Source organism: Hyla sarda, chromosome 6 (genome assembly GCF_029499605.1).
Source record: "Hyla sarda isolate aHylSar1 chromosome 6, aHylSar1.hap1, whole genome shotgun sequence".
In the NCBI taxonomy this organism is placed as follows: Eukaryota; Metazoa; Chordata; class Amphibia; order Anura; family Hylidae; genus Hyla; species Hyla sarda.
The window spans coordinates 107,162,629-107,187,760 of NC_079194.1; the positions used below are offsets into that span (position 1 = coordinate 107,162,629).

Consider the following 25,132-nt stretch of genomic DNA (forward strand, 5'->3'; position numbering starts at 1 on the left):
GCATCAGTGAGGAGACCATATAGTGGCTGAATGACACAGTGTGGAGTCAGCGGCAGCATTAGGAGACTAAATAGTGCCTGAATGAAACATCGTGGAGGTGGCGGCAGCAAGAGCAGACCACATAGTGCCTGAATGACACAGCCTGGAGTTGGCAGTAGCATGAGGAGACCATATAGTGGATGAATGACTCAGCCTGGAGTTGGCGGCAGCATGAGGAGACCATATAGTGGCTGAATGACACAGCCTGGAGTTGGCGGCAGCAAGAGCAGACCATACAGTGCCTGAATGACACAGCCTGGAGTTGGCTGCAGCATGAGGAGAACCTATAGTGGCTGAATGACACAGCCTGGAGTTGGCAGCAGCATGAGGAGACCATATAGTGGCTGAATGACTCAGCCTGGAGTTGGCGGCAGCATGAGGAGACCATATAGTGGCTGAATGACACAGCCTGGAGTTGGCGGCAGCAAGAGCAGACCATATAGTGCCTGAATGACACAGCCTGGAGTTGGCTGCAGCATGAGGAGAACCTATAGTGGCTGAATGACACAGCCTGGAGTTGGCAGCAGCATGAGGAGACCATATAGTGGCTGAATGACACAGCCTGGAGTTGGCGGCAGCCTGGGGAGACCATATAGTGGCTGAATGACACAGCCTGGAGTTGGCGGCAGCATGAGGAGACCATATAGTGCAGTGATGGTGAACCTTTTTGAGCCTGAGTGCCCCAACCGTAATGCACGCCAACTTTTTTTTCCCTCAAAGTGCCTTCAAATAGAAATCATCCCCAGTCTGTGATGTTCCCCCCCCCCTTATTCCCAGCCCATGCAGTATGTCCCCTTCACAGATAGAGATCATCCCCAGTCTGTGATGTCCCCCCCTTATCCCCAGCCCATGCAGTATGTCCCCCTTCACACATAGAAATCATCCCCAGTTTGTGATGCCCCCCCTTATCCCCAGCCCATGCAGAATGTCCCCCTTCACACATAGAAATCATCCCCAGTCTCTGATGTCCCCCCTTATCCCCAGCCTAGCAGTATGTCCCCTTCACACATAGATATCATACCCAGTCTGTGATGTCCCCCCCTTATCCCCAGCCCGTGCAGTATGTCCCCTTCACACATAGAAATCATCCCCAGTCTCTGATGTCCCCCCACTTATCCCCAGCCTGTGCAGTATGTCCCCTTCACACATAGAAATCATCCCCAGTCCGTGATGTCCCCCCCCCCTTATCTCCAGTCCATGCTTTGTCCTCCTTCACACATAGAAATCATTAGGCAGGGGAGATGAGGAGCCGTGTATGTCCTCTCTCCCCTGCTCTGTCTCCTGTCTACCATGCAGACCTGCGACCTCCGGGAGGGGGAGATGAGGGGGGCGTGGCTTGGGGCATGGCTTGGGCCGTGGCTTCTTTCTCCCGTGCAGACCTGCGTCCTCTGCTCTTCCTTCCCTCTGCCCAGCTCTAGCTCCGGAAACCTTCGGAGAGCTGAGGGGAGGAGCAGTCGCAAGTCTGCACGGGTTGCATGGCGAACTATGGCCGCGTGCCCACAGAGAGGGCTTGGCGTGCCACGCGTGCCATAGGTTCGCCATCACTGATATATATGGCTGAATGACATAGCCTGGAGTTGGCAGCAGCATGAGGAGACCATACAGTGGCTGAATGACACAGCCAGGAGTTGGCAGCAGCATAAGGAGACCATATAGTGGCTAAATGACACAGCCTGGAGTTGGCAGCAACATGAGGAGACCATCTAGTGGCTGAATGACACAGCTTGGAGTTGGCAGCAGCATGAGGAGACCATATAGTGGTTGAATGACACAGCCTGGAGTTGGCGGCAGCATGAGGAGACAATAGAGTGCCTAAATGACACAGCCTGGAGGTGGCAAAAGCATGAGGAGACCATATAGTTTCAGAATGAGACAGCCTGGAGGTGTCAGCAGCATGAGGAGCACATGTGGTGGCAGTTAGTGTTGCTTGCGAATATTCGCGAATATAGCACTATATATTCGTAATTACGAATATTCATTTTTTTTTTGTACACATCACAGTGATCACCCCTCTCTTCTTCCAGCTTGTGTGGTGTAAAGAAGGCTCTAATACTACTGTGTGAGACTGGCGTGCGAATTTTCACATATGCACAAATTTGCATATGCTCATTTTCGCATTTGCGAATTTTCGCTTATGCTAATTATATGCAAATTTTCGCATATGCGAAAATAAAACGTGAATATTACGAATATGCCAATTTAGTGAATATATGGCAAATATTCGTCCATATATTTGCGAAATATCACAAATTTGAATATAGCCTATGCCGCTTAACACTAGTGGCAGTATGAGAAAGCCTGGAGCTGACATCAGCACGAGGAGAACATATGTTGGCAGTATGAGACAGCCTGGAGCTGTCATCCGCATGAGGAGAGCATATGATGGCAGAATGAGGCAGCCTGGAGGTGGCATCCGCATGAGGATAACATATGGTGGCAGTATGAGACAGCCTGGAGCTGGTATCAGCTTGAGGAGAACATATGGTGGCAGAATGAGACAGCCTGGAGGTGGCATCAGCATGAGGAGAACATATGGTGGCAGAATGAGACAGCTTGGAGGTGGCATCAGCAGCATCAGGAGTCCTGAAAGTGACCTGGTGGGGCGGTGGGTGGCAATACCAGTACCCAGTGACGAAGGTGGGTGAAGAAAGGAGAACTTGGCATGAGATGTGTGGCATCAGGCGGGTGGCAGTATCAGAATAGTAGCTGAGGCAGGTGGGCAGAAGAAAACGGTCTCTTTTGTAAAAGTGTTAGTGTACACCTCAGACCGGCGGCAGCACAGACGCACACAGGACCTCTGACCGGCTCTACAGTACTACCAGAATCTACTTGGGCACTGTAAGTGGACCTGAGGAAGGCATGAGTTCATGCTGAAATGTGTTGTCCCCGTTATACCAATAAAACATTTTATTGTCCTGTGCTGCTCGAGTCCTCTCTTCGCGTTCTTGTTGTGCAGCGCCTTCGCAAAACCGTTTTTTACGTCTCATCTGTCTACCATTACCATCGGCCCCCATTATTGGGGCCCGATATCGGTAGGAGCGCAGCAGCCAACTAAAAACCATTGACCCAGCCCGTGCTTACCGCCGTGCCATTAAGTTCGCGGCTATACAAGGTGGTTATCTCACTGTGGTGTGGTGAAGGGCACACATCAGCAGATACCTCTTATCAGGGAGCGCCCCGTGTGTTTTTTTATCCTTCTTCAAGTGTACACAAGTAAGAATGGAGGATATGCATTACATAAAACTAAACTTTTAATAATATTTTTAGGGTACGTGCATTTTATCCTAATAGAAGTTAAGTTTTAGCTAATGCATATCCTCAATACTTACTTGTGGTCTGATGCGGAGGAATATCTGTAACTGGGGAGCAGCGACTCAAATATGTTTTGCACAACCCATATTTATGAAGTGTTGGTGTGGCACCATGGTCAATCTACTCTGATGCATCAGGCATTGGTGGGTGGAAATCCTGACTGATCCATGCCTGATTCATCTTCACAAAGGTCAGTCTTGCCACATTTTTCGTGGACAGATGAGTTCTCCTTGGGGTTACTATGGCCCCCGCCACACTAAACACCCGCTCTGATGGCACACTACTGGCCCCCGCCACACTAAAAACCCGCTCTGATGGCACACTACTGGCTGGGCAGGACAGCTTTTCCAGGGCAAACTCTGCTAGTTGCGGCCACAAATCAAGCGGATCCTTCAAGGTGTGTTGGCATGGTCATGTCAAGGTATGCCACCACCTGCTGGTTCAGGTCCTGCTTCAGGTCTACCTGCTGCTGATGAGTTGCATAGCTTCACTATGCGGGTGAAGAAAGCTGCTCATCAGCGACTGTAGACTCAGGCTGCTTCATGATGGAGCTGGTATTGCTCCTATCACCCCACCCCTCCCCAGCAGCCATGGCAGTGGAATGTGAGTGCAGAGGGCCCCCCGAGTCAGAACAATGGCGCAGATAGGCATCGGCCAACTGACTACGTAGGATGTCTCTGAAGTAGGTCAGTTTGTCCTCCCTCTCAGTGGGTGTAAAAAAAGGCCCCCATTTTGTGCTGGTAGCAAGGGTCCAATAAGATGCAGAGCCAGAAGTTATCCCACTGCCGAATGGTGACAATTCGGTGGTCACTATGCAAGTAAGTGAGCATGCATCGTGCCATTTGTGCAATTGACTTGGAGGAACTCCCTGCCTCCATCTCCACTGCATACTGCTACGGTGTGTTTGGGTCCTCTGTCTTACCTTCCTCATAACCCTCTAGCTCATCTAGCTGCTCCTGTTCCTCCTCTCCTGTCAGATGACTAGAAAACCACCCATTTGGCAAAACCAAAACTGTGCTCACTTTGCCCCTCCCCCTACTCTTCCTCCAGTTCAGCCCCCACAGGGCTCATGTAGCCGTCACGTCCCCAGTGCCCTGACCAGCCATCATTTCCAACACGTGTTGTAGTAAATGAAGCAGTGGAATGACGTTGTTCATTCCGTAATCCTGGCAAATGGCAGGTGTCAAGTATGAGAAATCGGTGATGGCTTTTCTCTATTTGTATAGTCGGTCCAACATATGGAGCGTGGAATTCCAACGTGTGGAAACATCGCAAATTAGACTATGTTGGGGGATGCTGTTCTGACGCTGCAGCTCAAGGAGGGTGTGCTTTGCGCTGTATGAGTGGCTGAAGTGCATGCAAAGTTTCCATCCCATTGTTAGGATTTCTTGCACATGGGGGAACATTTCAGGAACCGCTTGACAACCAGATTGAACACGTGTGCCATGCAGGGCGCATGTCTCAGGCTTCCTTGTCGCAGCGCAGACAAGATGTTCTTCCCGTTGTTGGTCACCATGGTTCCCATTTCCAGTTCTCGTGGAGTAAGCCATGATTCGATTTCTTGATGAATGACTTTTAGCAGTTCCTCCCCTGTTTGACTGTTCGCCAAGGCAAACCATGTGAAGAACAGCGTGACACTGCCATGCCCTGCACACTTGACATGCTGGTAGGGCACTGAAACTTGTCTGTGCAGTGGAGGCTGAGGACATGGGGGAGAAGGAGGAGGCAGAGTCGCACGCTGTCACAGGACCAATGGCCTGAGAGCGTGGAGGTGGAAGCGGTGTGACCTGCCCAAGTTGCTGTTGTGGCTGTGCAGGAACCACATTCACCCAGTGGGCTGTAAATGACATTTATTGTCCCTGACCGTAATTACAGCTCCACATGACGGCGCTGCCGTGCACTTTGGTACACACCAAAAGGCTCAAGGACTGGCCCACCTTCTATTCCAAAAAAATGTGCAGGGCTGGTACTGCCTTCTTCGCAAAGAAATGATGGCTTGGGACTCTCCACCTCGGCTTGGCAAAAGCCATCAGTTCTCTGGAAGGTGCAGAGTTTACCACTTGAAAAGGGAAGGACTGCAACACCAGAAACTTGGACAGGAGCACATTCAGCTTCTTCGCCGTTGGATGAGTGGGCACATACTGTTGTCTCTTGGACATGGGTTCGCCGATGGATTACTGGCAGAATGACTAAGGAGTAGTGTTGAGCGGCATAGGCCATATTCGAATTCGCGAATATTCGCGAATATATGGACGAATATTCGTCATATATTCGCGAATATTCGCATATTCGTTATATTCTCGTTTTATTTTCGCATATGCGGAAATTCGCGTATGCGAAAATCAACATATGTGAATATTAGCATATTCAAAATTAACATCCGCGAAATTTGCATATGCGAAAATTAGCATATGCTAATTTTCGCATATGCGGATTTTCGCACGCCAGTCTCACACAGTAGTAATACAGCCTTCTTTACACCACACAAGCTGGAAGCAGAGAGGGGTGATCACTGTGATGTGTACTGTGAAAAAAAACAAAAAAAACAAAAACGAATATTCGTAATTACGAATATATAGCGCTATATTCGCGAAATTCGCGAATTCGCGAATATGCGATATTCGCGAATAATATTCGAATTGCGAATATTCGTGAGCAACACTACTAAGGAGCATCTGAAGTGACAGAAGATGGGTATGACACACAGCTCCCTTTGGCTGAGGTGGTGGAGCCTTGGCTGACTGAAACAGGGAGCCGCGTGCCACTGGGAGATGCAGCAGGCTGAACCACCACATTGGAGCCACGGTTCTCCCAGGCTGCTTTATGGTGATGCTGAATATGTTGACGCTGGCCGTGGTGCCAACATTGGGACCCTGGCCACACTTCTGCTGACATATCTTGCATGTGGCCATGTTAACCTCCTCCGGATGCTTGATGAACAATTGCCACACCGCAGAGTAGCTGATTTTCTCACCAACAGTCCACACTGATTGACTGCTACTGCCACAACTCCAGGATCCTCTGCTCCACTACATCCCGGGAAGGTAGACTACCGCGAAGCAGGTAGTCTACCCCGGGCACGTCTGTCTCCAGACTTTCCACTTCTGCCACATGTTGACTGCAAACCATGCTACCTCCTTGCTGGCTCAGCTGCTGTCTCACAGGCAACCTGCAACCCTCTTCTCCTGATGATGATGAAGCCCCTTCTGCACCCAGCTCTCAAGTGCGATAAGCCTCATCATTATCATTGAGTTGTGTCTGCACGTCACTGATGTCCTCCTCAGGTTCCTCAACAGTGTCTGCTTCAGAAGCCTGAATGCTCGCAACACCACCTCCCATGCCACTCTCCTCATCAATACTTGCCCGCCTAGTGGAGGAAGCAACAGATGTCTCCTTGACTTCTTGGCTGGGCAGTAGCTGCTGACTGTCCTCTGGTAGATCGTCCTCATTTAATAGTGGAGCTGAACCCACAGCATAAGATACTTCTGTGGGGGAGGGAACAGCATAGGACAGAGGCAATGGGAGGAGAAGGACTGCTCCCGGGCCATGCCAACTGAGGGTTGAGTCTGAGGAACCCACCGACTGTTGACTGGTCGTGTCAGATGTCACTTGCGATGAAGTGGATGACCGCGTTAACCAATCAATGATGGCAGATGGGTTGCTGGTAGAGACACGACTGCTAGCTGATACCGGGAGCTCAGGACTCTCGCTGCGACTCTTGCTGCCACTTGCCCCTAGTCTGCTGCAACCTCTGCCTGATGAATTTAGGCCTCTGCCACTCCTCTGTGCCCGTCCTGGCACTTCTCTGCCTGACATTCTTAGTGTGTATATGAGGGGAGTACAAACAGTATTTGTCTACAACACCAGCAGGTGTGTACTTTTGGCTGGCCTTTCACAGTATCTAGGCCCTTAAGACTTTAACAGGAACAAAATGGTACACCACTTAGATGAACACAGGTTACACTTAATAGAGGACAATACGCTTTCGTACTCTGCTCACCCTAACTGGCTGGCTACTATTAGCTTTTCAGTTGTTGTACACACCAGTGCTGCAGCACACAGTTGTGGTGTACTACACCCAAAATTGCACTTTCTCTCGCAATCTCACTCCCTTCCGTGTCAATGCTTCTAGGCTGGATTTGGGCTTGTGGTGAATCGCTGCTGTAAAAAAGCTTTTCTGTGCAACACACTGCTCTCTGTCCCTCTTTCTCTTTCTGCAATAGAACGCTGATGTGACTCGGAGGTGAATCGTTGCTGTAAAAATGCTTTTCTGTGCAACTCTCTGCTCTCTGTCCCTCTCTCTCTGCAATAGAATGCTGATGTGAGTGGCTCCAAGATGGCTGCTGATTATATAGGGCTGTGACACAGTGGTGGTTGGCTGCTTATAGGCTGCATATTGCATGTGATTAAGGGTCATCCTGCTGACTCTTGTTCCCAGGATTCCTTGCCCCATGTCCTCACATGTGGATCCGCCATTTTTGATGCTCGGCCCCTGGAGCCTGGACCGCACTAAATGGAGTTTAATTAAGTGATTCGTGCAATCAAATTGTGGCGATATTCGCATTCGTTACAAATAACATTTTTCCTGACATTCATAATGAATTTGGATTCATTAGATTCGATTTGCTCATACTTAGTGCTGGTGATTGAAGCAGTACAATGCCATATTATATAGCAACATTAGGGAGAAGGTGTTAGTGATGAACATGGTTAGCAGGGTACTATGTGAGCAGAAATGAAAATAACTGCAGTAGCAGTTAAACTAAGCAATGGACTGCTGCTGTTGCATTTTCTAATGGAAATAACATAAAAGGACAGAGGAGGGGGAGAAGCAGAAGGTTCACTGGTGCTTACACAAGGTACAGCTGCCCAGAACTTTTTGGGTGGTGGGAAATAAGAGGGAAGCCTTGATTTACCTTTCAGGCAAAATGTAATTTATCTGGAGCAGATAGACCAGGTTATCTATGTATTTCCAGCCCATAGCATTAGCTGAGTAATGTCATTTGCCATGATCTAGCTGTTAATGTTATAATTATTGTTGTTACTATTATTATTATAAATATCATAAGAATAAGTTTTTATTTTTTTTATTTTTTTTATTTTTGGGAGTAGCCTTTAGTTCCAACATATGGGAAGAGGTTAACATATATATATATATATATATATATATATATATATATATATATATATTATACAAAACCAAGTGCAATAACACAGTAAGGGAGAGAGGGTCCTGCCATTGAGGGCTTACAATCTACAAGCTGTTACTAGAGACAGAATTCTCCGAACAACACACAGACGACAGCCGATGGAAGAGGGAGGACCTAGTGGTCAAGATTTTAAAGGGGTTCTCCACTGGAAAATATTTTCTTTTAAATCAACTGATGACAAAAAGTTAAACAGATTTGCAAATTACTTCTATTACAAAAATCCTTTCAGTACTTATCAGCTGCTCTATAATACACAGAAAGTTCTTTTCTTTGTGAATTTCCTTTCTGTCTGACCACAGTGCTCTCTGCTGACACTTCTGTTCATGCCAAGTATTGTCCGGAGCAGTATAGGTTTGCCATGGGGAGTTGCTCCTACTCTGGACAGTTCATGATGTGAGAGAGCACTTGTGGTCAGGCAGAAAGGAAATTCAAAAATAAAATAACTTCCTGTGTATTATACAGCAGCTGGAGTAATGGAAGGATTGGGATTTTTTAATAGAAGTCATTTACAAATCTGTTTAACTTTCTGTCACCAGCTGATTTAAAAGAAAATGTTTTCCAGTGGAGTACCCCTTTACAGTTTTTTTTCCAGAAATAATGAGTATTTTTTAGTAAATTAAATGATTTACAGAAATGTCAAGAATTCCCCTTTCTATAAAATAGAGAGAAGCTGATTGAAATGAAAGAGTGTATTTAACCCCTTAACGACGCAGGATGTAAATGTACGTCCTGGTGAGGTGGTACTTAACGCACCAGGACGTACATTAACCCCTCAAATGCCATGATCAATACTGATCACAGCATCTGCAGCATCGAGTGATTGCTATAAATAGTCCCCTATGGGGACTATTAAAGTGTAAAAATAAAAGTAAAAAAATAAAGTAAAAAAAATTTGAAAAACCCCCTCTCCCAATAAAAACGCAAATTGTCCCATTTTCCTTATTTCACCCCCAAAAAGTGTTAAAAATGTTTTTATATACATATTTGGTATCACCGCGTGCGTAAATATCTTAACTATTAAAATAAAATGTTAATAATACCGTACGGTGAATGGCGTGAACGTAAAAATAAAAAAAATCCAAAATAGATGCTTTTCTATAACATTTTATTCCCCAAAAAATTTATAAAAAATGGATTCAAATTTCTATATAAGCAAATATGGTATCAATAAAAAGTACAGATCACAGCACAAAAAATGAGCCCTCATACCACCGCTTATATGGAAAAATGAAAAAGTTATAGGTCTTCAAAATAGGGAGATTTTAAACGTACTAATTTGTTAAAAAAATTGCGATTTTTTTAAGCGCAACAGTAATGGAAAAGTATGTTATTATGGGTATCATTTTAGAATAAAGCGTAATTTGTATGGCGTGGAAACAAAACCTTTCAAAATTAACAAAATTGCGGTTTTCTTTTTAATTTCACCACACAAATAGTATTTTTTTTTGTTGCACCATACATTTTATGGTAAAGTGAGTGATGGCATTACATCGGACAACTGGTCACGCAAAAAACAAGCCCTCATACTAGTCTGTGGATGAAAATATAAAAGAGTTATGATTTTTTGAATGCGAGGAGGAAAAAACAAAAACATAAAAATTAAATTGTCTGTGTCCTTAAAGCCCAAATGGGCTGCGTCCTTAAGGGGTTAAAAGTGTTTTCCAGAACTAGAGAAATTACAGGTTGTGTGTTAGTCCAGCTAAGTGATATTCACTTCAATAGAGCTGAGTTAAGTTTCACACACAACTGTTGGACAGGTGAGGTGCTGTCCTTAAATGAAAGCAGCCATGTTTTTCTAATCCTGTACAGATTCCTTAAAAGCTCCTAAGCCCAACTATCATGTGTTTTGATTGTAGTGTGGGATGGGGGTCCTTTTAGGCTTTAGGGCAGTGATCTCAAACTGTGGCCCTCCAGATGTTGCAAAATTTGAACTCCCAGCATGCCCGGACAGCCTTTGACTGTTTGGGCATGCTGGGAGTTGAAATTCTGCAACATCTTAAGGGCTGCAGTTTGAGAACACTGCATTAAATGGGTACTCTGGTGGAAAACATTGTTTTTTTTTGTTTGTTTGTTTTTTTGTTTTGTTTTTTCAGATCAACTGGTGCCAGAAAGTTAAACAGATTTGTAAATTACTTCTATAAAAATATTGTAATCCTTCCAGTACTTATCAGCTGCTGTATAGTCCACAAGAAGTTGAGTTGTTCTTGCCAACTCTGTCCATGTCAGGAACTGTCTGGAGCAGGAGAGGTGTGCAATGGGGATTTGCTCCTACTGAAAAGTTCCTGACATAGACAGAGGTGTCAGCAGAGAGCATTGTGGTCAGATAGAAAAGAACAACTCAACTTCCTGTGGAGCATACATGAGTTGCTAAGTACTGGAAGGATTAAGATTTTTGAATAGAAGTAATTTACAAATCTATTTAACTTTCTGGAACCAGTTGATATGAAAAAACTATTTTTTTCCACCGGAGTACACCTTTAAAGGGGTACTGTGGCCCTAATACATCTTATCCCCTATCCAAAGGATAGGGGATAAGATGTCTGGTCGAGGGGGTCCCACTGCTGGGGACCCCCTCAATTTGTCATTGAGCACTCACCTTTGTGAGCTCTCCGCAGCGCTGGAGGCTCCTAGTGTATAGCATGACGACCATGGGGCCGGAGTATCGCGATGGCACGTGGTTACACAGGGGGCGGAGTTGTGGAGCCTCCAGCGCTGAGGAGAGCTCACAATGGTGGGTGCGCAATGACAGATTACGAAGGTCTCCAGCAGTGGGACCCCCTCAACCAGACATCTTATCCCCTATCCTTTGGATAGGGGATAAGATGTATTAGGGCTAGAATACCCCTTTAAGGCCTGGTACCACCCCATGTTATGTGATCTGCCAATAGAATGCTGAAGAAAATTTTCTTTACAATGAGTGATTCTTATATGAGGCCTATGTGACTGACTTGCTGTTAGTTTAATTACTTTATGTATACAATTGTAGGTTCTCATTGAACTAAAGGACATGCTTAGATTTGTAGTGTTGGGATCCACAAGCTGCCTAAGCCTGCTTTAACTGGTCCTCAGTTTCTCAGCTCCACTGCTGTAGTCCTCCAGAGACTTATCTTTCATACTTTAAAGCATCTCTCAAAATAACAACTTCTGTGAGGGTTGAAACGTGCCTAGTGAAAAACCGAATGAGTTTCTGAAAAGCTACCAGGGAGCTCATGACTGTTCTGTAAATGTGTTTAATAAAATGTGTGTTTAGCAGCTCACCGCCACAGGGAAAAAAATCTAGGAGGATGAATTCGCTACAGAATCTTTCAACAAAAAAGTCTGTTTTTGCAAATCTTGTTACAGAAGTGGTAGATTATGGTCGTAACTCTTCTAGTGCCAGCAGAAAGTCAAGCGCGTGCTGGATACAGCATTAAAATTGCATCCAGAAGAAAATTCCCATCTCCAATTTCTACAAGATTTATACCCGAACATTTCAAAAATGTGTCAAACTCTTTCAGACAAACTAAAAAATGCAAACATACTCATAATTGGGGCTAAGTGATATTGCCTAAAAATAAAAGCATGATCATTTTTGACCTTATGGGCAATTATCAATTTTAATTTAGTTTTTATGAAAGTTAGGATCCTTTGTGGATCACCAGTTCTCTGTAATACTCTAGGTATTACTCTATTAGGAGAAAAAGGCATACGAGGGGGGTTTGAATTTACTGTGTTGGGTGAGCATGCTGTACAGCGCTGCTGCTTTTTTCCTCTCTCGCCATGGGCTGATATCGATTTTACAATTCTTGCCAATTCTAGAATCATTTTCACTTGGAATAAATAATTAACTAAATTAATAACATTTTTAATTGCAAAAAATTTCCAACCAGTGTTAGAGATAACAGTTGGTGAGGGACAGTGAGTCAATCAACAGCGTAAAGCGGGGATATGGGTGGGTTTGGGGGGGTAGTGTCATTCGAGAAAAACTGAAGGACAGCTCAACCAGGCTGAAGGAAGTGAGGAGAGCACACGAATGGTAATTTGCAGTGGATAACTATATATGCTATATAGAGAGAAAACTTATGGAGAAAATGGTCAAGATTTACTATAGCAAATCCCACAGAATTTTGGTGCAATCTTAGCAAAACTTGGCAAAAACTGTCTCAAAGGACTTCTGCCACATTTATCATGCATTTGAGACACTTCATTGGACAACTGTCCACCTCTCTCACCAAACATTGGGTGCCTGCCTTAAAAGGGGCATGGCTTCACAGGAAAGGGATGTGGCTTTAGAACTGCTAAAAATTGCACCAAATTCTAGTGAACGCATTGGTGCACATTTAGGCAAAAAATAGTTGGTGTAAATGTACACTTGCAGTCTTCAGATTCACCAGAGACACCTTGATGAATCTGGTGGATTTAAATATAAAGCTTGTGCATCTGTTGTCGCAGACAGATTGGTGAATCTGGGCCATTATTTTATGCACCATAACAAAACAGAAATTGAAAAATTGAAAAAAATGTCACTGTTATTTATTTTGCCCATTTGATGTGTTTGATGAGGACTTCATCACTATTTTCTGAGGTTTATGTCATTGACTTCTGAGACACCAATGACTCAGGTTTATCTCCTTTTGTACATGTTTATACTGTATATAGTAATTTATTTGAACTGAGCAAATTCTAGCTTGGGATAATTGGATAGTCTCTATACTAAGAATTAATTTTGTCATCATTAATAAAATGCAACCATCACCCATAGGTAAAGTGGCAGATGTTCATCTATCACAGTATATGTTCCACACAACAGGTTAAGTGCTGGGCGCCTTCATTCCTGATCTCATGACTTTCAATTAATTCCCACGAAGTATGCCCGATTCTTGTAACCGAAAGATATCTGTTTAGTTCTGGATATCTACATTTTCTCCAGTTAAGTAGCCAATATGTGTAAAGCCAATATTGAACATGTTCTTATTGCTTTAAGCTTAGAGTATATGACTAGCTTGATGACAGGGACAAAGGGAGATGACAGGGTAGGGTTACTGTAGGTTTAGGGTGAAGGTTAAAGTTAAACACTTCAACTTACCATCATGTGCCATATGGTGTTTATAGACCACATGCCAAATTGGATGAATTTTTGCGAGCACAAATAAAAGGTGTGTTGAATAAGGCTGATTCATTGATGTTCTTAGGGCCAGACCATGTATCCAGTGTAAACTCTTTAATTGATATATAATAATTTATTCTTCTTCCTTCTCAATTCTTGTAGTTCCACACCCTCAGAAGCAGTTGGCATACAACACCTCAAAAGCTGGCGTGGTGAAATTAACTCAAACTTTGGGAACTGAATGGATTGACAGAGGAGTAAGAGTCAACTGCATATCCCCGTAAGTACATGAAAGAATGGAAGCTATTGGGTAAAATTCCTGGCCATAATCAATTCTATGCAATAGCTTTAGAAATTAGGGACACATAGATATCCCAATGTTTGCCCAGTTCATTGGGTTCCTTAAGTTGAAACTTATAAATTCACGGCCAGACCAGAACATAAAGTGGTTGTCTTCTGTGCCCCAGCACTCTACTTCCACCCTGTGCACAACGTCTCAGAAGTATACCTTCCGAGGTGAAAGGGAATGGGTACCAAAACCCGATCATTGCATGCGGGTGAAACCACACCAGCATGTGATGATTGCGATTTGGTTCCAACCCCTTCTTATCTCATAAGGCTCCCCCGCTGTTTTGGCTCCCTTTAAGATTAAATCAAAGTTTGGATAAAGAATCAATATGACTGGCCTTGTCAGTTGGGGGCAGGATACAGGAGCAAGCAACTGGAAATAGGGGCAGTACATCATGACATGCTCATGCTGACAGAACAGGGATAGGGTGAGAAGGAATGTGGGTAACCTATCAAGACAGCAAGACAAGCAAATATGGGGCTGTCCCTTTAATAAGCACAGGCTATAAAGGATCCCCAACAATAGACCCATTCAACCTCACAAGTACCCTCAAAACAGATTCATCCTATCATTGTCTCAATACAATATCATACAACCACAGTGCTCCCAATACTGTGCAATGTAATTAGACCTTGTTGTGAATGCGTTCACATACATATATGGCTTTACAAGTGGCTGCATACCATTCTTTTGTCACTGTCGGCCAGACACAAAAGAAGCTGCATGCCGGTCATCAGCAGTAACATTCAATGGGACTTCCATACATTGCCTAGTTTAGAGCCCTAGTTTAGATACCTTTAATTTTAACTGTAAATAGTAAACATCTTATAGTTTGACATAGTGAGGGCTACTTGGTATAAGCGCTTAAGAAAAAGGAAAAAGCCAGTGTTTTTGTAGTTATGACTGACAGGCTATTGCTTACTACATTGTATACTTTCTATTCAGGTGACAATTTCTGGAACCAAACAATTACATGACTTTCAAATTCCGACCTCGACCCTTCCTGAAATGTGTAGTACCTGTAATTTCTGCTTGATAAATCCCAAGATAGAAGAAAAAAAAATTAATTACTAAATGTGCATTGCTCTTATAATTTTTTTTTCCTAGTAAAGTTTTTCATTTTTTCCCTAAATGAAATTCTGGCATGAGAAATAAATCACTAATAAGCTGTTAGCGCAGCATAGTCAATACACCAGCACATTAGTATGTTGGCACTAGCTGTAGGTAATCTGGAAATAATTCAAATGATTCTTGCCTACAAAGATGCACAATGGCAGTCCTCCAAAGTAAAAAAAAAAAAAACACAACCAAGGAATTTATGCGCTGATACATCATCCAAAGGCTTCTTATGCATGGTCTTCATCACCCAGGATGCCAAAATGTGGTGCAAACTTTGTAGGCATCCTATATGACAAATATACAGTAGTCCCAACAGAGCTTGCAGTTTAATTGCTATTTGTTTCGGTTCCATTGGCTTTGGTAGGATTTTTAAAGGTGACCCGACATTGTCGAGCGATTAGTGGTCATTAGGAGAAATGGGTGTATTGGCTTTGGTCTGATCCATTGAAATGATTTGCAGATGAGGCCAAAAATTCTCATTGGCCTATTAAGCTTCAAATTGGTTTGCAAATGAGAATGCATGTGTATTTTATGTAGTGACATTTGGGACCATTCAGATTCATTGTATCACAGAGGTTGGAACTTACAGAAAAAGTAAATTTAGTAAAAGAGTCACTAAGAGGTTGCCTGGCTTAGAAAGACAATTTTTAAATACTCTTTTGTGTATTCTCAGTTTAAAGAGGGAAGGCTCCACAGTCAAAATCATCATGTATTAGTCTCAGAAGGATCCAGCACATCTGTACATTAGATTTCCGTTGATAGCAAGCAATGTTAAAGGGGCTGTCTGATGATGAAACCTATTTCAGTAGACTCTCCCAATAGCGGACACTCACAGTGTCGGTTATTGAGAGATGTTCCCTATTAAGAAAAAAAGGCTCAAATCTTTCTGAATGACTGAATACTGTACTGTACTCACTCCAAAGTGCAATTACCTATAAATACGATTAAAAGTGATAATACAGTAGGATCTCACAGTGCAGTTTAATCTCCCCTTATCACCCCCCTGTACCATTTCACCCCCCCCCCACACCCATGCCATGTTATTCTCCCTTTATTTCCCTCTGTGCAGATTCATCACCCCCTCTTTACCATCCTCTGTGCCATTTCATCCCCCCTGTTTCATTAATTTCCCCCCTTTGTTCCCTCTGTGCCATTTCATCCCATCTTGTCTCTTTGTGCCACTTTATTCCCCCTGTGAGCTGTGCCAAATCATCCCCCCCCCCTTTCCCCTTGTGCCACATCACTTCTCCCCTTCCCTCATCCTTTGTTCTTCTTATCTGGCCAGCCGGCACAGGTGCAGGGGCTCTTAGTGGGTTTGACATTCTCCTGATATCCTCTGCACTGAACTCACTGAGAGGCTGTGAGCAGTGGCAGCTACCAGCAGTGACGAGTGAAATTCCTGACATCACTTGTCAGTGCTCACAGCCACTGCGCTCAGTAAGTACAGCACAGAGAACGTCAGGAGAATGTCAAACCTGCTAAGAGCCCCTTCACCTGAGCCTGCTGGCCAGGTAAGAAGAACAACATGGGGAGGAGGGAAGGGGAAAAGTGATGTGGCACAAGAGATAAGAGAGAAATTATTTGGCACAGGGTACTGGGGGATAAAGGGGAAATGAAATGGCATGAGGAGATGAAATGCCACAGGGTGGATAAAGGCTGGAAAGGAATGGCACAAGGGGTAGTAAAGAGGGGGTGATGAATTTGCAGAGAGGGTATTAAGGGGGAATGAAATGGCACAGGGGGGATCAAGGGAAATTATGTGGCAAAGGGGGTAATAAAGGGGGGGGGATCATTTTACTCAAGGGGAATAAAGTGGCAAGAGGGGATCAGAGGGGGGCGAATGAAGTGGCTGGTGGATGTACAGAAGCAGGAGATCGCTGTTTAAACAGCTGTCTTCTGCTTCTGTGCTAGAGCTGCTGCAGGGGGGTGCAGCAGGGGTCAGGGCCCCCTGGGAGCCCGAACCCCTTACTGGGGTATTGGCTGTGCCTCCCTGACAGCTACCCTGTGTACAAGGTATGGCCGGCACATAAGCCTGATTGTGCCCTATTGGGAGTGTTTTGTCCCCTATTGGGTGTGTTAATGTGTCCCCTATTCAGAGAGTGCAAATGCATTAAGTCTTGTGGGACTCTGCTGGGAAATAAAAAAACTGTCTGCTATTGAGAAGTGCCCCCCTGTTGAGAGATGTCTCCTAAGGGAAATGTTACTGTACACTGTCTAATAGATAAACATCTATTGGTAAATAAAGGGAATTTTACTACCCTTCTGTGTCTTTTATGTTTTTTTCTGCTTCTGAGGCAAACTGTCCACTCTGTTGTCTTCATTTTTCCAACTTTGTTTCTGATCAGGACACTCCAGTCAGGAATTCAGTCAACACTAGCTCCCTCCTGGTACATGTTCTTGACTATAATTCCTCTCACATAGTGATGGGGGATAGAGTTGGCTGAATTCCCAGCTAGATTGTATACAGGAACAGTAAGTCCATTGCAGGATGTACACCAGAAAGAAACTTTGGCCAATGAAGACAACAAAGCAGACGGTTTGCGTAAGAAGCAGAAGAAAAGCATAAAAGACCACAGAAAGGTGGTCAAATAATTTTATTTAGCAATATATGTTAATTTATTAGATATCTGAAAAAAGGCTTAATTGTCCAGAAAGTTTTTAACTTGTCCTGTGGACAAAAGGAATTTGAGCATTTATTATCAGGATTCCTCTACACAATAATGCCAATTGTTAGGGTCTCAGCAGCAGTACCTCCTGTAAATACCTTATTGTTGGGGAAACTTCTAAAAAAAAGGGAATGTCTAAAGTTAGCAGCTCCTTTTTAAAGGTCAACTTAAATATGCATAAAAAAAATGTTTATATTTAAAATATGCATTTCTTTCAGTAATTATAGAGTAAGGAAAATGTGTGCATTTACAAAGTGTTTGGAACCTCATTGTTTATCAAATTAGTGGGGAACCCATGTTGTAAACCGTTTCATAAATAAATGACTGAAGATTATGAAACTGGAGAATTTCTTCTGGCATGTTGCTAGATTTTCATAATCCAGTATGGTCACCAACTGGTTTGTATTGGTGATCTACCATCAGCATGTCACCTCTGTATTTTGGGGTGGAAGATGGTCAGTAGTCATGGCTGGATTCAAGTGTATATTGACCACTGGGTAAAATTATTTTAGTGGTCTTTTGTGTAGACTCGCACTGTTAGGACCCATTCACACAGTAAAATTTCTGAGTGGAATCCAGCTAAAAATTTTGCTTGAAAAGTCTGCTACATGAAGTAAAAGGGGTAGTCTGCCACAAACATCTTATCCTCTATCCAAAGGATAGGGGATAAGATGTTAGATTGTGGGGGTCCCGCCGCTAAGGACCCTCGCAATCTTTGTGTCCTCAGCGGCGGCATCAGGAACGCAGAAGCTTGGAGCTATGTCATAGCCGTCACACTTCCTCCCATAGAAGTGAATGAAGGGGGCATGGTGGCCGAATCGCCAGTCATCGGGCACAAAGCGGAGTTCGCTCCATGCGCCGAATGATGGGGTGCCGTGTCAGAGATTGCGCGGGTCTCCAGCGACGGGACCTGCGCGATCTAACATCTTATCCCCTATCCTTTAGATAAGGGATAAGATGTACCCATTTTGATGAATGGGATTTCCCTAGACCTATTTACATAGCTGATTTTCTGTGGTGGAAAACTCTGCAATCCAGATTTCACAAAAATAATGAACTGCATTTATGAAGGGCAATTTATGGTAAAAATGACATGTCTTCTTTATTCTGTAGGTCAATGCAATTAGTATAGTTATTCTCTTATTGTACCACTTTAAAAAAAATCTACTTTTTTTTTAAAACAAAATCCGTATGCTTAAAATTGTCCTTTTCTGACCCCTTTAACTTTTTTACTTTTCAATATACATATGTTTTTTGTAGTTTTCGTTGGGACCATTTATTCATTTTTTTTCTGATGTATGATGACAGTGACCGATCACAAATCAGCAGTTAGCATTTTTTTTATGTTCATGCTGTGTGGGATCATAAGCATTATATTTTCATGGCATGGAAAATTCTGCACACTGTGATATCAAATATGTTTATCACATCATTTTTTTTGTAAAATTAGAAAATAAGGGTGATTTTATTTTACTTTTTCTTACCTTTTTTTCTTACTTTTTTTTATATAATTTTTAAAGTATGTTTTTACCCTCATTAAGTCCTCATAGTGGACTTTTATTTGCAATAATTAGGTTTCATTCACTGTATAATGCTATGCCTACTACATAGCATTATGGTGTATAGTGTGATCAGTGCTCTATTGATATTGATCTATTGCTGCCATTTTAACTTATCAGACTCCGTGATCACAATTCGCATTGGACCTCCTTAACTTGCTTCAAAGACACTTAACGCTCCAGGGCGTAACTGTGTGTTAAGTCTCAGAAAGGGCATAATACCTTAAGATGTAAAAGAATAGAATGCACCATACGTGTTTGTGTTTTAGAAAATGATGTCCACTATAATAATCAAATACACCAATTGTCAAGTTAGGGGAAAGCACTAAAGAAGTTTTTACCATGTGATACTACACCTCCCAATATGATCTAAGCAGTGATAAGGGTATGCTTCCCTGTTTAAAATTTAAATACCACGCTGCTGCTGCCTGTTGGCTTTTTGGCATGAGCACAGCTCAGCTTAGAATGGAGAGTGGCTTTATCTAATACATCCATGCTACAGATGTAGTGCTCCTTATTGGCTGGTGCCTTGTGTTCTCCAGCTTGTGTCAGGTGTCTGACAATCGCTGGAGGGCACATCCAATAAGGCTGACCCCCGCGTGTGGAGCAAAAGTTTGTAGCATCATGCAGCATTGAGCGGTTTTCCCCCTTTGACTCCTCCCCTTATGTAAAAAAAAAGTCCCTGAATTGAATTGAAAACATCTGGTGATCCTACCTTAGTAGCTTACTGCATATGATTAATACACCAAACAAATAATAAAAGTGTATACAGTAAGCTCCCTCTAGTGGTGATTAAATGCAACCAGGATTTATTCATTTATCTTTATGCGCATATTTGGACTGATTAAGGAAAATTGAGCTCTGACCACTATGAAGGAGATTTATCAAGCTCTGCAGTAGATTTTTTTTGCGTAAATTTTTTTTGCAGTGGTCATGTATTTATCAAATGCGATAGTCGCTATTTATGAAAAAAAAAAGTTGCATCTCCATTTAAAAGTCACATATGTATTCCAGGTTCAACCTGGCTTACAGAAAGTGCATACGTCTGCAGAAAAGGACATTCACACTTACTTTAACAACTGTTCTTGTTCTGCATCATGAAACAAAGCTACTACATTAATGTTAATTATAGAAAAAATGAATTATATAACTAATAACTCTATTAATTTTAAGGTTGAAAATACACACTGCACACCTTGTTAATTTTAGGACACGTACATCCTGGCGTACCCAATACATTTTGAAATTAATGTTGTGTTAAAATAGAATAAGGCACAAAATAATTATGTAAGAATTTTTACAGACTAGGTAAATAACCCATATGTGGCACAAAAATTTTTCATAAAAAAAAAAAAGAAACATCCATAGTAATAAAGCTTCATGCACATTTTGGGGTGGGTAACGTATTGAGACTTTTTTTTGTGTGGCTTCACTATTTTTGCCTGTTGGTGCTGTGCTGTCTTCCTTCCTGACGTAAACTCCAGCCTCAGCGCAGCGACTCAAGACTCAGCCCACCAATGTCACAAAATGCGGGCTCAAAATTAAACAAAAAAGCCTCCAGAGTACGGATATTCATACTGAAGAGAACGTCCAGCACTCGATGTCCGTAGCAATAGTGTTTATTGGCATAAAAACAGATACATGAACAGGACAGAGCGTAAGCCTACGCGTTTCAGGTAACAAGACCCTTAGTCATGGCATAAAAACAACCCCAAAGGTAAAACTATTTATAGTATAACAATTAGTCATGTGACTGCCTCAGCGAACAGAGGTAAAACATGGAACTGGATTACAAATGTTTATAAGTTATACATATACAGAGGCAAAGAAATAGACATGGTAACAAAATCTTAACAGGACTGGTTATTACATAGCTGGATAAATAATCTAGTATCAAAATTTGACTTATACAATATTATCTCCATATGCTGTGGTTCACCCTATGTAACCGTGTCATGGAACCCCATAATGGTAGACCCAATGCGACAATGAAACGACTGTGCTACATCTTGTCGCAAATTGGTATCGGAGTCTCATGACACGGGTACATAGCGCAGAAATAGAGGGGAAAGGGCATATCAATACGTAAGAATAAGATCATGTCTTAAGTTAAGTCCAGCCGGTTGCCGGGTGCCTAGTAGAAAAATCCAATAGGATTCCCGGTTCAGGAGGGATCTCCTCAAATCGCCGCCTCGTGACATTCTCTTGACTCGTTCTATTCCTACCACCCTAAGGGACTCTGTATTGCCCTGATGTACATCCCTAAAATGTTTAGATAATGCTGAGATATTAAATTGTAGATTAGAGCAGTCAGATAGATGTCGTCTAATTCTAACTTTCAATGGTGTGGATGTGCAGCCTACGTATTGGCACCTGCATGTCTCACAGGAGGCCAAATATACCACATATTTAGAATTACAATTAATGTATTCTTTGATACTGTATAGTTGGTTATTACTATATGACCTGAAATCCCTCGATACTTGCATGTGTTTGCAGGTGACACACGTGTTATGGCCGCATTTCCAATTACCTGGACTATGGAGCCAGGTTGGATTGCTGGGAGTAGCACCGGTATTAAACATACTAGGTGACAATTTATTGCCCAGAGAGGGGCCTCGTTTAGAGACCATTTTAAACCCTGAAGACGTGATTTTTCCCAAAATCGGATCCTGATACAAAATAGGAAGATATTTCTTCATAATTCGTCCTATTTGGTTAAATTGTCTGCTGTACTGGGTAATAAAAAATGGAACAGATTCCCCACTTTTATGTGTCTCCTTATCCTTATCTGTGTGTATAATAAGTGACTCTCTACTTAGTTTGTCTGCCCTATTCTTGGCTAGTTTGAGTGTTTTGTCATCATAGCCCCTGTCTTTTAGTCTATTATGTAGTTGTTCGGACTCCACCTCGTATATATCTTTCTGAGTGCAGTTTCGCCGTAATCTACACCATTCCCCATACGGTATATTAGCCGTAACGTGATGGGGATGGCAAGATGTTGCCTGCAAGATAGTGTTGCCTGCAACATCTTTGCGAAATGGAGAAGAAACAACATGCTGTCCATCTGTGGAAAATCTAACATCTAGAAATGGAATATTCATTCGTGAGAAGGATGCAGTGAATTTGAGATTCAATTGATTCTCATTTATATATCTCACAAATTCCCAAAATCTTGGCTCAGTATCCCTCCATATCACAATGAGATCATCAATATATCTTCCTATCCATTTTATAGAGTTATAAAAAGGGTTAGATGTAGAGAAAATGTGTGTTTCTTCCCACTGGGACATGTAAATATTCGCAAATGAAGGCGAGTATTTAGCGCCCATAGATGCTCCACTGATCTGAAGAAAAAAGCAACCATTGAACATAAAAAAATTGTTCTTTAACAAAAATTCGGTAGCTTCTAAAATGAAAAGCTTCAGATCAGGGGAGTATCTGCTATACAAATCCATATGTCTGGACAGAGCCCGTAAGCCTTCACCCCACGGGATGGATGGGTAGAGTGCAGTGACATCGCACGTTGCCCAGGAGAAATTCTCCTGCCACTGCACTCCATCCATGATTTGTAAGACATGCTTGGTATCCCGTATGTATGACGGAGTAACGGAAACAAGAGGCTGTAGAAAACTGTCAACCCACTCTCCCAATCTCTCTCCCAAGGATCCAATCCCAGCCACAATGGGACGTAAGGGAGGGGGGAACACCCCCTTATGGACCTTGGGGAGAGAGTGGAAGACTGGGATGACAGGGTGCTGGACAAATAAATATTCTCTCATTTTTATACTGATGACACCCCGTTGTACTCCATCATCTAGTAATCGACCTAAGTCTCTTTGGCTGGTAGGGGTAGGATCTCCTGACAACCTCTTGTACGTATCCGGATCGTTGAGCATACACATATTTAGATGCTCATACAGATCCGAATACATCACTACTATAGTACCTCCCTTGTCCGAATTTCGGATTACCAAATTTTTGTTTTTATGTAAGCTTTCAATGCCCTCCATTTCCTCCTTAGTCATATTATGATGTTTGAAAACATTTTTTGTTGTACTTTTTAATTTAACCAAGTCTCGTTCTACCAATTCCTGAAATGAAGAATTGGTAGAACGAGACTTGGTTAAATTAAAAAGTACAACAAAAAATGTTTTCAAACATCATAATATGACTAAGGAGGAAATGGAGGGCATTGAAAGCTTACATAAAAACAAAAATTTGGTAATCCGAAATTCGGACAAGGGAGGTACTATAGTAGTGATGTATTCGGATCTGTATGAGCATCTAAATATGTGTATGCTCAACGATCCGGATACGTACAAGAGGTTGTCAGGAGATCCTACCCCTACCAGCCAAAGAGACTTAGGTCGATTACTAGATGATGGAGTACAACGGGGTGTCATCAGTATAAAAATGAGAGAATATTTATTTGTCCAGCACCCTGTCATCCCAGTCTTCCACTCTCTCCCCAAGGTCCATAAGGGGGTGTTCCCCCCTCCCTTACGTCCCATTGTGGCTGGGATTGGATCCTTGGGAGAGAGATTGGGAGAGTGGGTTGACAGTTTTCTACAGCCTCTTGTTTCCGTTACTCCGTCGTACATACGGGATACCAAGCATGTCTTACAAATCATGGATGGAGTGCAGTGGCAGGAGAATTTCTCCTGGGCAACGTGCGATGTCACTGCACTCTACCCATCCATCCCGTGGGGTGAAGGCTTACGGGCTCTGTCCAGACATATGGATTTGTATAGCAGATACTCCCCTGATCTGAAGCTTTTCATTTTAGAAGCTACCGAATTTTTGTTAAAGAACAATTTTTTTATGTTCAATGGTTGCTTTTTTCTTCAGATCAGTGGAGCATCTATGGGCGCTAAATACTCGCCTTCATTTGCGAATATTTACATGTCCCAGTGGGAAGAAACACACATTTTCTCTACATCTAACCCTTTTTATAACTCTATAAAATGGATAGGAAGATATATTGATGATCTCATTGTGATATGGAGGGATACTGAGCCAAGATTTTGGGAATTTGTGAGATATATAAATGAGAATCAATTGAATCTCAAATTCACTGCATCCTTCTCACGAATGAATATTCCATTTCTAGATGTTAGATTTTCCACAGATGGACAGCATGTTGTTTCTTCTCCATTTCGCAAAGATGTTGCAGGCAACACTATCTTGCAGGCAACATCTTGCCATCCCCATCACGTTACGGCTAATATACCGTATGGGGAATGGTGTAGATTACGGCGAAACTGCACTCAGAAAGATATATACGAGGTGGAGTCCGAACAACTACATAATAGACTAAAAGACAGGGGCTATGATGACAAAACACTCAAACTAGCCAAGAATAGGGCAGACAAACTAAGTAGAGAGTCACTTATTATACACACAGATAAGGATAAGGAGACACATAAAAGTGGGGAATCTGTTCCATTTTTTATTACCCAGTACAGCAGACAATTTAACCAAATAGGACGAATTATGAAGAAATATCTTCCTATTTTGTATCAGGATCCGATTTTGGGAAAAATCACGTCTTCAGGGTTTAAAATGGTCTCTAAACGAGGCCCCTCTCTGGGCAATAAATTGTCACCTAGTATGTTTAATACCGGTGCTACTCCCAGCAATCCAACCTGGCTCCATAGTCCAGGTAATTGGAAATGCGGCCATAACACGTGTGTCACCTGCAAACACATGCAAGTATCGAGGGATTTCAGGTCATATAGTAATAACCAACTATACAGTATCAAAGAATACATTAATTGTAATTCTAAATA

The 25,132-nt window shown here is 42.7% G+C and overlaps 1 protein-coding gene across 1 annotated transcript in view; it reads left to right on the forward strand.

The window, feature by feature from the left end:
• Positions 1–25,132, forward strand: part of LOC130277451 (uncharacterized) — a 110,472-nt gene that overhangs the window by 51,906 nt on the left and 33,434 nt on the right. Inside the window, exon 8 of the mRNA XM_056528123.1 lies at positions 13,810–13,927. Coding sequence (XP_056384098.1) covers positions 13,810–13,927 — 118 coding nt within the window. The remainder of the gene's footprint in view (positions 1–13,809; positions 13,928–25,132) is intronic.